The following is a 16909-nucleotide window of genomic DNA, read 5'->3' on the forward strand; positions in this document are numbered from 1 at the left end:
AAATTCCAGAATAAATTCCTCCCTTAATTTGCAGATCTTCAGTTTTGAGATCCTACAAAAACATTTGCATATTTGTGTTCATATGATGTTGTAAATTAAATAAATGGATATTTTTTCCTTTGTTATTTATTAACTATTTACAGTTGCTTATATAGCCATTAACATGTGTTGCAGTGCTGTACAGAGATGATCACACACATCAGTTCATGGGTCTCTTTCATAGGAAGACCATAGCATATCAGTATATTTTTGTAGTGATTTTACTTAGAGATGAGCGAACCGGGAACACCCGGTTTCGGTCCGAACATCGTGAAAAGTTCGGTTCGCAGCGAATCCGAACTTCACCGGGTTCGGCCGAACACGTTTTGACCGAACCCGCCTTATGAGTCACTGATTTTCCGGTACGCGACGTCAGGAGATAGTCACTGTCCAGGGTGCTGAAAGAGTTAAGCGATCGGCAGTAACTCTTTCAGCACCCTGGACAGTGACTTCCGATCACAATATACATCAACGTGTAGAAAAAAAATAGAAGTTCATACTTACCGATAACTCCGTGCTTCTTCCTCCAGTTCGACCTCCCGGGATGACGATTCAGTCCAAGTGACCGCTGCAGCCAATCACAGGCTGCAGCCAATCACAGGCTGCAGCCAATCACAGGCTGCAGCCAATCCCAGGCTGCAGCGGTCACATGGACTGCCGCGTCATCCAGGGAGGTCGGGCTGGATGCCGAAAGAGGGACGCGTCACCAAGGCAACGGTGACGCGTCCCTCTCTTGACATCCAGCCCGACATCCCTGGATGACGCGACAGTCTATCACCAAGGCAACGGCCGGGAGGCCGGACTGGAGGAAGAAGCAGGAAGTTCTTGGTAAGTACGAACGTCTTTTTTTTTTTTCTTTTTTTTTTTACAGGTTACTCTATATTGTGATCGGAATTCACTGTCCAAGGTGTTGAAAGAGTTACTGCCGAGCAGTTAACTCTTTAAGCACCCTGGACAGTGACTATTTACTGACGTCGCCTAGCAACGCTGCCGTAATGCCGGGTGCACACATGTAGCCACCCGACATTACGGGAGCTCCATACACGATTTTTTGGGCTTTCTTGATTTACTAGTTCGGTCCGAACTAGTTCGGTCCGAATCGAACTTTTTCAAGAAATTCGGCGAACCAGCCGAACCGAACTTATCATAAGTTCGCTCATCTCTAAATTTACTTATAGTATTCTGTCTTCGTGAAATAGCTGTATCCTGTAATAGAGATACCATTTAAAATTCTTGCATTTTTAGGTGCTGACCGCTAAAGAAAAGAAATCTCAGCTGGATGACAAGACTCGCATTACAGAACTCTTTGCAGTGTCTCTGCCTCAGCTTTTAGCAAAAGTGTGTACTATCATGTTTATCCTGATGAATTCATGTAATAAACGCAAATAATATGTAGTAAAAAAAAAAAAAAGTTTTAACATTCACTTTATTATTTATTTATTGTTTTACTCAGTATTCTGTTGATGCAGAGAAGGTGACTAATCTTCTGCATTTGCCGCAGTATTTTGACCTGGAAATTTACACAACCGGGCGTCTAGAAAAGGTAACCATGTTAAACCCTGTTTAATTAGACTTCTGTTTTGGCTGGACTAGTGTTGTATTACTGCAGCAAATAGAACTATCATATATAGACAGATGTTAGGAGCTTCCCCATGGTAGAGCGCTTTCTGAGGTCGGTGGTGCTGCCTTCAGCCCTGTGCAGTTTTTTCCGGTGACATAAACGTTAGGGCTGGGCAATTCAAATACAAAAATAATAGAAATCTAAATTCAGCGCAATTAATCGACATCTTCTTGCTAATTTTGGTTTTATCAATTATTTTCTCGCGCAACTTCAGGATGCAGATACAGTTGAATCCAATGGTAAAGCAGGGGACCGTAAGGGACAGTTGTAGGGGCATTATACACCATGTTGGCAGCTATGGGGGCCTTTATACTGTGGGGTACAGCTATGGGGGCATTTATACTGTGGGCTGCAGCTATGGGGGCATTTATACTGTGGGGTGCAGCTATGGGGGCATTTATACTGTGGGGTGCAGCTATGGGGGCATTTATACTGTGGGGTGCAGCTATGGGGGCATTTATACTGTGGGGTGCAGCTATGGGGGCATTTATACTGTGGGGTGCAGCTATGGGGGCATTTATACTGTGGGGTGCAGCTATGGGGGCATTATACTATGTTGAGGCAGCTATGTGGCATTATACTATGTTGAGGCAGCTATGGGGGCATTATACTGTGTGGAGCACCATTATGGGGGCATTATACTGTGTGGAGCACAGTTATGGGGGCATTCTACTGTGCAGTGGCAACTATGGGGGGCATTATACTTTGTGGAAAGCACTATGGGAGCAATATAATGTGTGGGGGCAGTGTCGGGGGGGGGGGGGTTTATTATATGCAGCAGACTCCAGATAACTATTAATTCAATGGTGTAGCATGCAAATAAAGGGAGTGACATGCAAAAAGCCACATACGACATACGTTTCAACACTATTAGACTACCCCATGTTTTAAAAAATAAAATAAAAAAAAGGATACCGTGCAGTATAGTCCACTACACTATTCCAGTAATAGAAATTCCTCTTGAGGACTTTTATTGCTTCCAATTTTGCCCTGATGTACACCACCAGATTGATTGAACAAAGGAGTGGGGAGAAGAAGGGCAAGAAGCATAGAGATCAACTGATCTCTTGGATTGATTAATAGAAATTAAATATTAAAATGACCGGCTTAGAGAGGTATATTATGCCTAACAGGGATGGGGTGAGCGGTCCCTCATTCAAGTGCACCCCTATTTTATCAGTTTTTATTCAATTTTTTGGGAGGTAAGAAGACCAAAAAACGATTATTTTTTTTTAGCATTGTTTTTATATTTTTTTATGCCGCTTACTGTGCAGTATAAACGGCCATACAAAATTTATAGAGTTTTTAAATGTTTTACTACTTTTACACAATAAAAGCACTTTTTTTTTCTAAATAAAATATCTTCAGGTCACCATATTTCAGAGAGCTATAATTTTCTTATTTTATTGACGTGAGGTGAAGTGAGGGCTTGTTTTCTACGTGTCAAACTGTAGTTTTTATTGGTACCGTTTTAGGGTACTTGCGGTTTTTACGGTGTTCACCGTGCAGGATAAATAATGATACTTTTATAGTTCAAGTCAATACTTACGCAACGATACCTATTATGTATAGTTTTTTTTTTCTAACTGTAAAGGACTTGTTTCGGGAAACAGGGCGATTCTTGTTTTTATTACATTAAAACTTTTATTTATTTTTCTAAAAGTTTTTTATTTTTTTTCTTCTTCTTACTTGGGGAATTGAAAGCCTGATCTTCTGTTCCTCGGTACAATACACTGCACTAATGTAGTGCAGTGTATTGGAACTTTCATTCTTCAACTAACCGCCTATTAGGTCCTGCCGTTGGCAGGACCGAATAGGCTTCTGTACATGGCCGACCAGGAAGCCATTGCTAGGCTTCCTGGTTGCCATAGCAACCATCGGCTTCCTGTGATTTCTCGCAGAGGGAGCCCCCTCCCTCTGTGTCAACCACTTAAATGCTGCTGTCGCTATTGACAGCGGCATTTAAGGGGTTAAACGGCAGCAATCGGAGATCACTGTGATCGCCGCCGTTGCAGTGGGATGTCGGCTGCATATTATTCGACACCCGCTGAAGATAAAGCGAGCATATCTCCTGGCTCGCTTCATCCGCAGGATGTTACGGTACGCCCATTTGCGGGAAGGGGTTAAAATAAAAAGTATACCAACATATACCACCTTATGGAGACCAAAAGGACACTTATGGCCCCAGTTGAGCTAATTAAGCCCTGTGGATACATTTATTGTGTACGTCGGGAGCTTTCCGGACAAACACGATATAGATAGTACAGAAATAAGTTAGGACGAGGGCCTAAGCTGTTAGAAAGAGGTGATGGTTGTAATGGCAGTTACAATGGAACCCAGGTCTGCCATGTTTGTGCCTGTTACAATTACCATACGCTGTAACATATTAGTATTGCAGTGTAAGTATCAGCAATCGAACGATTGTTTAATGGGTTTTCCCACTAACTAAAATACAGTTAAATGTGTCCATAAATGGCAGTTATACATTTGTGCAATTACATGTCATTTTCTAAAATGTACTGTTACAGAGATATATTCTTACCATGCCTATGTCGGAAGTTTTGTTGTGTTACTGGTTGCCCTTGGCTCCGACCATAACCTATTCCTCTGGCTATGGTCGGGAAAAGACACATCCCGACCATAGTATGGCTTTGTGGTCGCTTTCAATGTTCTCCTGAACGCGCTTTATTTCATTTGCACTCGGGAACTTCCAATTATTCCCGAGTTCTTGGTGTGACTACAAGCCTGTAGCTGCTACTGCGCATGCGAAGCAGTAGCACTGTCCAAATCCCCGCCTGCACTTGGGAACTGGCAACTGTTCCTGAATGCTTCTGCTAAACTTGCATTTCAGCAAGACTGTATGCACACGGGAACCGGCAACTGTTTTCAAGTGCAGGCTAAGATTTGGACAGCGATGCTACTGCAGTGCTTGTAACAGATGCTGAAATAGTAAAATAGAAACACTTGGGAACAATCGCCGGTTCCCAGGTGCATACAATCTTCTACAGCGTTGCTACTGTAGTAGCGCACGCTGAAATACAAGTTTAGAATAAGCACTTGGGAACAGTCACCAGTTTAGTTTGTGGGAAAACCCCTTTTAAGTCCCATAAGGTGATTAACCCCTTAGTGACCAGCCCATTTTAGGCCTTAATGACCAAGCTATTTTATTCGTTTTTCTATAGTCGCATTCAAAGAGCTAGAACGTTTTTATTTTTTCGTCTACATAGCTGTATGAGGACTTGTTTTTTGCGGGATTAGTTGTGCTTTTTAATAGCACCATTTTTGGGTACATATAATTTTTATATTAACTTTTATTAACCTTTTTGGGGGGGATTATAAAAAAAAAACTGAAATTCCGCCATTGTTCTATGAGTTTTTAAATTGACGCCGTTCACTATGCGACGTAAATAACATGTTACCTTTATTCTATGGGTCGGTACGATTACGGCGATACCACATATGTAGAGGTTTTTTTATGTTTTACGACTTTTGCACAATAAAAACACTTTTGAACTAAAATTATTTGTTTTTGCATCGTCGCTTTCCAAGAGCCGTAATTTTTTTATTTTTCCATCAATGTAGTGATTTTTTGGGCTTGTTTTCTGCGGGACAAGACGTAGTTTTGAATGGTACTGTTTTGGGGTACATGGGACTTATTAATTCATTTTTATTATGACTTTTTTGGGGGGCAATGGAAAAAAATTGCAATTTCGTCATAGGTTTTTGCGTTTTTTCTTTATGGTGTTCACTTTACGGTTTAAATTACATATTAACTTTATTAATGGAGTCATTACGGTCGCGGCGATACCACATATGTGTACTTTTTTTTTTTTTTTTACACTTTTACTAAATAAAACCACTTTTTATGGAAAAAAATGGTTTTATTTATTTTTTTACTGTACTTTTTATTAATAATCTTTATTTCACTTTGATGACTGATTTTATTAGTCCTACTAGGGGACTTTACTGTGCGATGTTCCGATCGCTGCTATAATGCTCTGGTATACTTCGTATACCAGAGCATTATTGCCTGTCAGTGTAAATCTGACAGGCAATCTGTTAGGACGTGCCTCCGGCGCGTCCTAACAGGCATATGTCCAGGGCAGACCTGGGGGCTTTTATCAGTCCCCCGGCTGCCATGACACCCCATCGGAGACCCGCAATTGCATTCGCGGGCCGCCGATGGGTGACAGAGGGAGCGCACTCCCTCTGTAAACAAAGTTAAATGCCGCGGTCGCTATTGACGGCGGCATTTAACGGGTTAAACGGCCGCGATCGAAGTAAACTTCGATCGCGGGCGTTGGAGCAGGAGCTCAGCTGTCATCAGACAGCAGAGCCCCGGCTCCTGCCTGCACGGGAGACCCGTGCAGGACTTAGACTAGGCTGACGTGAAAAAAAGGCGTATTAGTGGTCACTAAGGGGTTAAAATAAAATAAAAAAATTATAAGCTTAAAAAAAAACCTTTCCCAATTTTTTTCCCCTGAATTTTTTTTTTTTTTACTTAATTGGTATTGCCACGTCTGTAACTATTCTAATATAATATATCCCGCACTGTGAACACAGTGAAAAAAACACAAATTGTTTTTTGGTCGGCTTCGCTCCCCAAAAAAATGGAATAAAAAATGAATAAAAAGTCTCTGTTGGAGTGATATAGCTGGTAGGAGGAGCGAACACTTTTTTTTTTACTTCGTGTCCACCTCATAGTGCCAGCAGCTATCCCAAAGATCGTCTGTGTCCCCCAATGAGCGTGATGAGAAATTGTCTTTGGGGTGAATAACAAAAAAAAATAACATTTTTGAGACACTAAAAATATATGCCATCAATATAATTATTGGTATACCCCTGATTTTATCTGTTGAGTTAAAGAGGTTTTCCTACTTATTTAAAGAATTGGCCACGATAGGAGGGATGCAAAAAAAAACATTGCTTAACTCATGGATCCCCATCGTTCCAGCGCCGCTGCTCCGTTCCTTCCCGCCGCTGTATTTTGACATAGCTGCAGCGATGATGTGCCCATCTACCCACGTGATCGCAGCATTCAATCACTGGTCTCAGCGCTCCTGTGCCGTATACCCACTGAGACCAGTGATTGGCTGCAGCGATCAAATGGGTAGGTGGGCACGTCATCGCTGCAGCTATGTCAAAACACGGCGGCACTGGCATGACGGGGATCCGTGAGTTAAGCAATGGTTGTTTTTTTTTGCATACCTCCTACCGTGGCCAATTTTTTAAACCCCTTTAAGAACGTATTGGATATATATATATTAATTTATGCATAATTATACATGGTGTTTGTGTGTGTGTATATATGATAACGTTTTGGTGTAATAGAACTTGATCTTGTATGGCTTACCAGCAACAATTGTTATAATATTATTTTGCATGTTTTGTTTTCTTATTAAAGCATTTGGAATCACTGCTTCGCCAGATACGGAGCATTGTAGAAAAACACACTGACACAGATGTCTTAGAAGCTTGTTCGAGAACTTATCATGCCCTCTGTAATGAAGAGTTCACAATATATAACAGAGTGGACATTGCAAAGAGTCAGTTAATTGATGAATTGGCAGATAAATTTAACCGTCTCCTTGAGGACTTCCTGCAGGAGGTTTGTGGGTCTTTTTTTTTCCCTCACTAGTTCTAGGGCAAAAGCGCTTGTGGCATTTAGCACTGTGCCGCCAATACTTTTAGTGAATGTGATAACGTTCAGAGTGAGGAGATTGAAATATGTAATTCTAGCCTGAGGCTTGCATTTTTTTTTTTTTAGTTAGTATATAAATGATTACACATTGTTCTAATTTTTTAAATTTTTTCACTAGTCTGGAAATATTATAAATTAGATTCTAATTTATAACATTTCCATGTGCTGGTCGCTAGAGGGAGCAATTCCCAAAATTGCAGCATTGGCATGTGGTAAAGCAACCTCATTGCTTTATGCTGCAAAATTGGAGAAGACACACTCGCTCTAGTGTCCTCAAACAATTCCCCCCTCCTTTATCCTGGCTATTGCCAGGAGAAAGGAGGGGGTTGAATGTTCAAATCTCCTACGCCGCCATTTTTTTGAGCGAATTCACAGTGTAGGAGGATTAGATACAGTGGTAATCACACAGTATAACACGAACATACACACACATCACATACACAAACATAACTTACCTGCTCCTACTGTCGCTGTCTCCGCCGCCGCTGCTGCCTCCGCTCCTAGTCTGAACATATGGCCGGAAGCTGCAACCGGAATTAGTCGTCTTACTGTCCGGCCACGGCTTCCGGTCCACATGAAAATGGAGCCGGATGTCGCTCTGCCAAAGACCTTCCTTTTGGTCTATGTGGGAGCGGCGCATGCGCCGTTCTCACACAGACGGCGTACGCTATAGTGAATGGAACGGCTCCCGTTTGCATTCTCTATGGGAATGTATGTGCCGTATTCCATCTCTGTATGTGTCGTTAATCGACACATACAGAGATGAAAAAAAAAAATGGCAGCCCCCATAGAGAAGTAAAGGAAAGAAAAAAGTACAACACAAAAACTCAATTTATTTTAATGATGTACTAAATAAAAGCAATAACATATAAAAAATATTTTTTCCGTGACACCTTCCCTTTAAGCAGTTTGCTGAACATATTCTGGCAGCTGCTTAGCACTGATGTCAATGAGAATCTTAAAGCATGCGGTTCTTACATGTGTTTGACACGTTTTATCGGCGTGCAAAACGTGTGAAGAAAACATTAATCCGATTTGAGCTTTCATGTGGCTAAAAAAAACTTTGCTTTTTATCTGGCTTTTATGCCTGTCCCACATGCCACAGATTGTCTTGCATAATAGTAAGATTAGAATTAAATGTTTGTTCCCAACTCTCAAATATATCCACCTATGGGACCCATACCTGTGTGGAGAATCGGGGTCCCCTGACCCTTCTCCTGCCTGGTGAGGTGGCTGCTGCTGCTGCATCAAAGCCGAGAATGAAAGGAGGAGACGCTGCGGCTCTCTCCATTCAGTTCAATGGGAGCTACAGAAACCGTGAACTTCCATAGATATTAATGGAAATAGCTTCTCCATTCATTCATTCATTCCTGGATGCGGCGGCCATCTCACCAAGTGGGTTGTAGGACCCACATAGGTGGGACCCAGTAGCTATCACACACTTACGGTGTTTGCTGTGGATGTGCTATAAATGTGTTCGTTGGGAATTTCCCTTTAAGAAGTGTAGTTTAGTGGGAACATAAAGGAATATATGTTCATCTTTCCTGTAATTTACTCTGAGAACTTCCTTACATGTAATTTTTTTATAGTAGTGATACCGAATATCGTTCTGTTTACAATTTCCTAAAGATATGCTATACCATAGTAACCCAAATAACCTTAAACACATGGTACATCTGTTGTGTTATAATGTTTCAAAAACATTCCAGTACAGAGGGATGACCATAGATTAAATTAATAGGTGTATGTAATTTCATGTCAATATTTAGATGTAAAACCACCTACCGCTAAACTGGCAGGGTAAGGCCACACGACAGGGTCCCGACCAAGTCCAAGTGTTTTTCCCCGCCGGTTTGCATCCGGGGCAACTCCTGAAGGGGAATCCCCATGTGGCCGGTGATTCCACTTCAGGAAAAGCCCCTGTTGTCTGTGTCCATTTATGGACACTGAACGTTACTGGCTTCGCCTGGTGTGGAATCCCCGGTCACAGTGTTCGGGGAGTCCGCTTCAGGAGTTTCCCCTGATGTCACTGTCCAAATATGGACAGAGACATCAAGCGCTCTGTCCAGGAGCGGACTCCCCAAACACACGGGGATTCCGCTCCTTCAGGGAGCTAAAGTGGAGCCAGCGCAGTGCTCCCTTCCACCTGCTGTACACCCGGGCCCTGCCACACAGTACCCCTGTATACAGCACCCCCACATTGTGGAAACTTACCTCCAGCGTACAGCCATTCGTTCGAATGGCATAAACTCCTCCTCTTCACATGTACTCTGCGCCGTGAGGAGAGAGCGAGCGACGGCAGAAACACGGCCGTCACTCGGGACACATTCCGGTGTTGGCCGTGCATTACCCGGCCCCATAGACTTCTATGGGGGCCGGGTGAACGGCCGAAAATAGGGCATGTCCCATTTTTTGACGGCCGGTTTTCCCGGCCTGTCAAAAAATCGGTCGCGTGAATAGCCCGATTAGGGATCTATTGTTCCTACTGCAGCCGGGTGACAGCCGTTTTATGAACGGCCGTCACCCGGCCGGGAAACCCGGTCGTGTAAATAAGGGCTAGCTGTCGTACCAATATTCCTGAGAGATAATCCGTTTGAGAAAATGTAAATAATGTTTTTGTTTTCGCCATTTCTAGGAAGAAGAACCAGATGAGGATGATGCATATCAAGTGCTATCTACACTAAAAAGAATAACTGCTTTCCATAAGTATGCTTTCATTACTATATGCACATGAGTTTTATTTTTATTTTTTTTGTTAAGTGTAAATTTAAATGAAATGTATATGTAGAGTTAGTATAGGTTGCCATTCCTTGCTTTCACTTAATCCCTTGAGAACACAGCCTATTTTGTCCTTATGGACCAGGCCAATTTTTTGAAATCTGACGTCGATTTATGTCGTAATAACTTTGGAATGCTTTTATTTTTTCAAACGATTCTGAGATTGTTTTCACGTGACACATTTTACTTTAAGGTAAAAGTTGGTCGATACATTCAGTATTTATTTGTGACTCTGTCACTAGACGCTGTCACACTGATAATGCTAGTGAAAATTGTGTCCCAAAACGTTTATTACTTTAAAAGTTATGAGCTTTTTTCTAAATATGTAAATGAGCCTTTATTAGACAACTGGGAGGTTACCGCAGCGATTCTCCTGAGGTGGAGCCGCCTCACAGCCTCTGACGCTGTCCTATCAGCATGATGCTGCTTCACACAGTGTGAGAGACCTAGGCTGGAGGGAAGGGGGATAACTTCAAACAGACATATTTCGATCTGTGGACCACCTAGAATAGCGTTTCTGGTGGCATATGAAAGAGGAGATTCTAATCTTTCATATGCCACCAGGATCGCAGATGTGACACAACCGGTGATGTGACACAACCGGAGGTATCACCAGTTGAATACCCAGTCGGGAATGGAAGCTGTATACTATATGATCACACTGTGTTGCTGGGCAGGGAAGGGGGAGAAGCTGTATGCAGATTGGACAGCGTCATACAAAAAACGTTACACTGCCCAGAGTAAAAAAGAGTCACCTCCTATTTGGCTATTAGAGCCACATTTGCATACTTAAAAAAATGCTCATAACTATGCAAACAATAAACATTTTTTAAAACAAATCACACTAGTTATCCGCATCAAAGTGCCTATTAGATTAGTTAGGACATAGGGAATTGATAAACTGGTGACAGTCTCTTTTTAAATGTATCTGCTTGTAAGACCGATAGTAATACCACACAAAATAGTTACTAATTTACATATCTCATATGTATACTTTATGTTAACACAGTTGTACCAGAGAAAGGCAACCCAATATTTATTGCCCAGATCCTGCAGTTTTTACAAATCTCCCACATGTGGCCCTAGTGTGCTTATGGACTGAAGCACCGGCCTCCAAAGTGAAGGAGCACCTAATGGATTGTGGGGGCCTTCTTTTTTTTTGAATATATTTTAGGCACCATGTAAGGTTTGTGGTGTCAAAACCGTAAAAATACCCCCAAAAAGACACCATTTGACAAACTACACCCCTCAAAGAATTTATCGAGGGGAATAGTAAGCACTTTTACCCCGCAGGATTTTTCTAAATTTAGTGGAATTAGGCAGTGAAAATTAAAATCAACATTTTTTCCATTAGAACGTCGGAATTTTAAATTTTTACAAAAGAAGTAGAAAAAACACCCCAGCATTTGAAAAGCTATTTCTCCCGATTACGTATCAAGTTTTGCTGGAATGATTTTCGGATGCCATGTCGCATTTGCAAAGCCCCTGTGGGACCAAAACACTGGAAACCTTCCAGAAGTTACCCCATTTGGGAAACTAAACCAAGAATAGACCCTAGTAGTTGTCAGGTAATTACTGTGATGCAAGTAAAAACTAATTTGTCTGAGGCACAGGGAAACCCAAATTTCCAACTATGAAAACTCCCAAAAATTGGGATGAAATAACTTTATTAACATGAATGCAAAAGTCAACGACAGACTCAATTTACATAGAATTAAAAATAGCCAATGTAGCCTAGCAATATGTAACTATTGCAATTGTATTGCTAGAGTATTAGATTAAATACATTCAGTGTGTAATGGCAAGGTATGTTAGTCAGCGGCTGCAGTACGCTGAACAGACAACTGAGGCTCATTCAAAATACATTTATAATTGCTGGGGAGACATTGAAATTAAAAGGAGCAAGATAGAAAGCCCCCCTCCCCCTCCCGACATCGGGTATATTGGGGCTAATGGCGACGCGCTCGAACAAACCCTTCCCTTAAAACCACGGAAAATGACGTCAGTAGGTGTGTCCGCTTCAAGGACCAATAGAATTGTCTAGGAGGGGACAGGCCCCTGTCAAAGGAGGCAAGCAGGCAAAACCGCCCAATCACAAGGTCAACGAGACCCGCCAATTATATGGACGCGGATGCGCTTGCGCACCAGGATAGAACGGCTGTTTGCAGTTAGGCAAATGTCAGTCACCGAAAGTTTTAGGACTGCGCATGTCTCAATATATATCGTGGACAAGAGGAACAGGTAAGTCACTGAATAATGCAGAAAAGTACCGAATATGAAAACGGAGGGATCTAATTCCCAATATAAGTAGAATCTAATGTACAGCAGGTGCTGACATATAAAGGAGGACACGGAACTGGCTGTAATAGGCGATAATGTAACCAATTAAGTCTAAATTTACTTTACTAGCCAGGATTAACGTAAGTTAAACGTCACATTAAAGCAAATAAATCCAGAAAGAAAAATACCAGAATTGAGATCATGGATGGAAGTGATATAAAATAATTATAAATAGTAATATGTATATATACCAGTATAAACTAATAAAGAAGGGGGGGGCTCAATTCTGGTATTTTTCTTTCTTTATTTCCTTTAATGTGATGTATTATAGGCAGTTCCGTGTCCTCCTTTATATGTCAGCACCTGCTGTACATTATATTCTACCTTTATTGGGAATTAGATCCCTCTGTTTTCATATTCGGTACTTTTCTGCATTATTCAGTGACTTACCTGTTCCTCTTGTCCACGATATATATTGAGACATGCGCAGTCCTAAAACTTGCTGTGCACTCTCAAACGGTACAATATCGTGAATTCGTACATTTTGACACTAAGCTGTACAACTTAGTATTGTAAAACATGAATTTGGCAACCAGCATGATTTCATAGCAAGTGTGCCTGCGTGATCAGGAGCGGGGCTATGGCTGTAGTCTGTAACCAGAAATGTCCGTATTGAACTGCCTACAGGCTATTATAGATTAGGCTTACCTGTTTCTGCTGTGTATTATGTTTTTCCACAGAGTGCCTCCTTTGAAGAGAAAAAGCTTTTATTACATTTATGCAAATGAGCATTTTGGAACAAAGAGGGCGTCACCGTTGCTCCAAAACGCGCTCTCGTCATTCCTCAGTCCTATCCCCCTCCCCGACCTGCTTCCTTTGATTGACAGGGGCCTGCGTACTAGGCATCCTTAACGGTGCATGCGCATTAGTGCCGAATAGAACGGTAATTTAAAGGTTGTACTGCGCATGCACAGTATACTAATCGGCGCATGCGTAGTGTAATTTTTATGCTCATCGTTCTAATCGCCATGCACCGATTAGGATGTAGGGAGGCGTGCACATTCACTACACTACAGGGCCAGGCGTGAACTCGCCTAGCATGCTGGCACCTGTCAAAGGAAGCAAGGAGCTCTCTGGTTCCGATTATTAGTTCATTACCTTGCTTTTCTGTGCAGACTGAATTGAATCAGGAAGTACTCAAAAAAAATCCCTTTTGCACAAATTGCTTAATACATTTCCCCTATTGTCCTTCACGATGTGGATAGTCATACCTAATAGCCCTGAATGGGGTTATTCAACAATCCTGATTTTATGGAAAACGTATATTTTTTTAATGTTGTGTAATTATTCAGGATACAATACTGAAGACTTCGAGTTTTTTAAAATTTATTACAATAAAATTATAATAATGAAACTATTAAAAGTTCTTTCTGTGTTTTACAGTGCACACGATCTTTCCAGGTGGGACTTGTTTAGCGGCAATTACAAGCTATTAAAAACTGGCATTGAAAATGGAGACATGCCGGAGCAGGTCAGTATATTACGCTTTACTTTTTCATACAGAGAATTTTTCAATCAGGTTACTCGTGAATCAGGCAGAATGAAAGAATGTGGCTCTCCATTGAACTCTGTCTAGGATAATATCTTAATACACACAAAGTCAGATGGAGCCTGTATGACAGTGCAAGGAGGCTGTATAACTCCGTACTAAAGGAGCTGTGCAGGGTCTGTGCACAGGGCTCTATCATGTGCATGAGCCATTATGGTATTTCTTTAAAATGTATTTATTTTCATTCCTCTTTAGTTACAGAATGCATCACACTCTTCTGTTTCAGATTGTCATCCATGCTTTACAGTGTACCCATTATGTAATTCTTTGGCAACTGGCAAAGATATCAGAGTCTGGCTCAACTAAGGTATTTTATGCATCATCTTATTCCTATGTACTTTTTCTGATTCAGCTCTGTACTATACTATATTGTAATCGAAATATCTTTCTTCTTAGGAGGAGTTAATAACCTTAAAGAGACAAATAAGAGTATTTTGCCAAATATGTCAGCATTACCTTACCAATGTGCACACTGCTGTAAAAGAACAGGTTTGTAATCATTATTTCTTTGAAATGTCAAGTGAATTGGATATCTTCTAGTTAAAATATATTCTTTATTTTAGTATAAGAATGTATGCCTTTGCCCCCTTATGATTTGTCTTTGTGTGTGTGTGTGTGTGTGTGTGTGTGTGTGTGTGTGTGTGTGTGTGTGTGTGTATGTATGTGTATATATATATATGTATGTGTGTGTGTGTGTGTGTGTGTATATATATATATATATATATATATATATATTTATAGGGAGAGACATAGAACACATGGCTTGAGAAAGGTTCCAGTTGAACCGAAACGTTGCTTTATTGAGGTGAATAAATCCACTTTTTGCTTTCATCTACTCTGAAGTCCTGGTGCCGTTGCTGTGTTCTATGTCTCTCCCTATTCTTTTGGGGAATTGATTCACCCCCAGGTAACGAGCACATGGCCTGATTTTTTGGAAACCATTGGAGTGCTGTGTTCATCTACCATTGGACTGTGTGTGTGTGTGTGTGTGTGTGTATATATATATATATATATATATATATATATATATATATATATTTATATATATTCTCCAAAAATAGGCAGCACATTCAAAGGTGAAAAAAATGCTTGAGAAAGGCTCAACATATAGGGCCGAAACGTTGCACAAGGGTAAATAAAAACCAATTTTTTTCACCTTTGAATTGGAGTGCTGTCTATTTTTGGATATATCTGTCTGTCTATATATGTGTGTGTATGTATGTATGTATGTGTGTATATATATATATATATATATATATATATATATATATTACAAAAACATATTTTTGTTGAAAACAATTAAGTTTGTTTACAGCCCCTAAAGCTCCGTCTCCCAAGGGGTGTAGCTAGGGGGGAGCAGGCGGGGCATGTCCCCGGGCGCAACTCTGAGGTAGGGAAGGGGGGGGGGGCGCAGCTGAGCAGCCGTACCAAACAGCTGATCGCTGCTTGACAGGTGCCCTGTATGCCGGCGGCTGCAGTAGCGTTCAGCGTTAGGAGGAGGCAGGAGGTTTGCGGCAGCGGTGTGACTGGGGTCAGTGCCGGTCCAGGAGTGGACCAGTCCAGTCATCTGACCTGTCACCAGAGCTCACGTCAGTGACATGAGGTCAGGTAACTAGACTGGTCCACTCCCGGGCTGACACCGACCCCAGTCAGAACGCCGCTGCAAGACCCCCTGCCTCCTCTGGAAGGTGAGTCACGTGAGTGGTAGTGGTAGGCTACCGCTTTCCACTCTGGTGTCAGTATGGCAGTTCAGTGGCGCTAAGCACAAGGGGGGGGCAGGGGTTGTGTGTCATTAAGTACAAGGGTGGGCTGTGCGCAATATCTACAAGAGGGGGCTGTGTGTGGCGCTATCTATAGGAGGTCTGTGTGGCGCTATCTACAGGAGGTCTGTGTGGCGCTATCTACAGGAGGTCTGTGTGGCGCTATCTACAGTGGGCTGTGTGTGGCGCTATCTACAGTGGGCTGTGTGTGGCGCTATCTACAGTGGGCTGTGTGTGGCGCTATCTACAGTGGGCTGTGTGTGGCGCTATCTACAGTGGGCTGTGTGTGGCGCTATCTACAGTGGGCTGTGTGTGGCGCCGTCTACAGGGGGGGCTTTGTGTGGCGCTGTCTACAGGGGGGGCTGTGTGTGGCGCTGTCTACAGGGGGGGCTGTGTGTGGCGCTGTCTACAGGGGGGGCTGTGTGTGGCGCTGTCTACAGGGGGGGCTGTGTGTGGCGCGATCTACCGGGTAGGCTGTGTGTGGTGTTTTCTACGCGGGGGCAGTGTGGCACTATCTACGAGGGAGCTCTGTGTGGCACTATCTACGAGGGAGCTCTGTGTGGCACTATCTACAAGGGCTCTGTGTTGCCCCCTTTAATTTATTTTCTTTTAATTTATTGTTATGGTAACTCCCTTATAGAACTATATCGCTTGTAAAATGTACAAATGGTTTTATGCTAGTTACATAAAAAAATTTGTTTTAAAAAAAATTGCACCTCATTGATTGGTAGAGAGAGCAAACCTGGCGAGGGGGAAGGAGATGTCGGGAAATAAGTTGGGGGTCGGGGAGGGCGCCAATCTGAATCTTTGCCCCGGGTGCTGGAGAGCCGAGCTACGCCTCTGATCTCCCTTTTCGTTTTCTACCCTGGTCAGCAGAGTTTACAAAAATTCATTTCAAGAGAAAATTGGTGGCATAGCAGTAATAAATTTAAATATATATATATATATGTATGTATATATATATATATGTGTGTGTATGTTTAGATCAAACTGACTCTTCCTGCTACCTGTTAGGCCCCATGCACACGACCGTGTTTTTGCGGCCGCAATTCCCCCGAAAATCCACGGGAGAATTACGGCCCCATTTTTTTCAATGGGGCCGTGCACACTAGCGTAGTTTT

At 42.2% G+C, this 16909-nt stretch overlaps 1 protein-coding gene across 1 annotated transcript in view; it reads left to right on the top strand.

The window, feature by feature from the left end:
* The window catches only part of STAG2 (STAG2 cohesin complex component), a 159883-nt gene that overhangs the window by 101238 nt on the left and 41736 nt on the right, over positions 1 to 16909 (top strand). Inside the window, exons 18-24 of the mRNA XM_075835782.1 lie at positions 1285 to 1377; positions 1493 to 1582; positions 7065 to 7268; positions 9997 to 10067; positions 13863 to 13950; positions 14255 to 14335; positions 14425 to 14517. Coding sequence (XP_075691897.1) covers positions 1285 to 1377; positions 1493 to 1582; positions 7065 to 7268; positions 9997 to 10067; positions 13863 to 13950; positions 14255 to 14335; positions 14425 to 14517 — 720 coding nt within the window. The remainder of the gene's footprint in view (positions 1 to 1284; positions 1378 to 1492; positions 1583 to 7064; positions 7269 to 9996; positions 10068 to 13862; positions 13951 to 14254; positions 14336 to 14424; positions 14518 to 16909) is intronic.

Source organism: Rhinoderma darwinii, chromosome 8 (assembly GCF_050947455.1).
Source record: "Rhinoderma darwinii isolate aRhiDar2 chromosome 8, aRhiDar2.hap1, whole genome shotgun sequence".
NCBI lineage: Eukaryota > Metazoa > Chordata > Amphibia > Anura > Rhinodermatidae > Rhinoderma > Rhinoderma darwinii.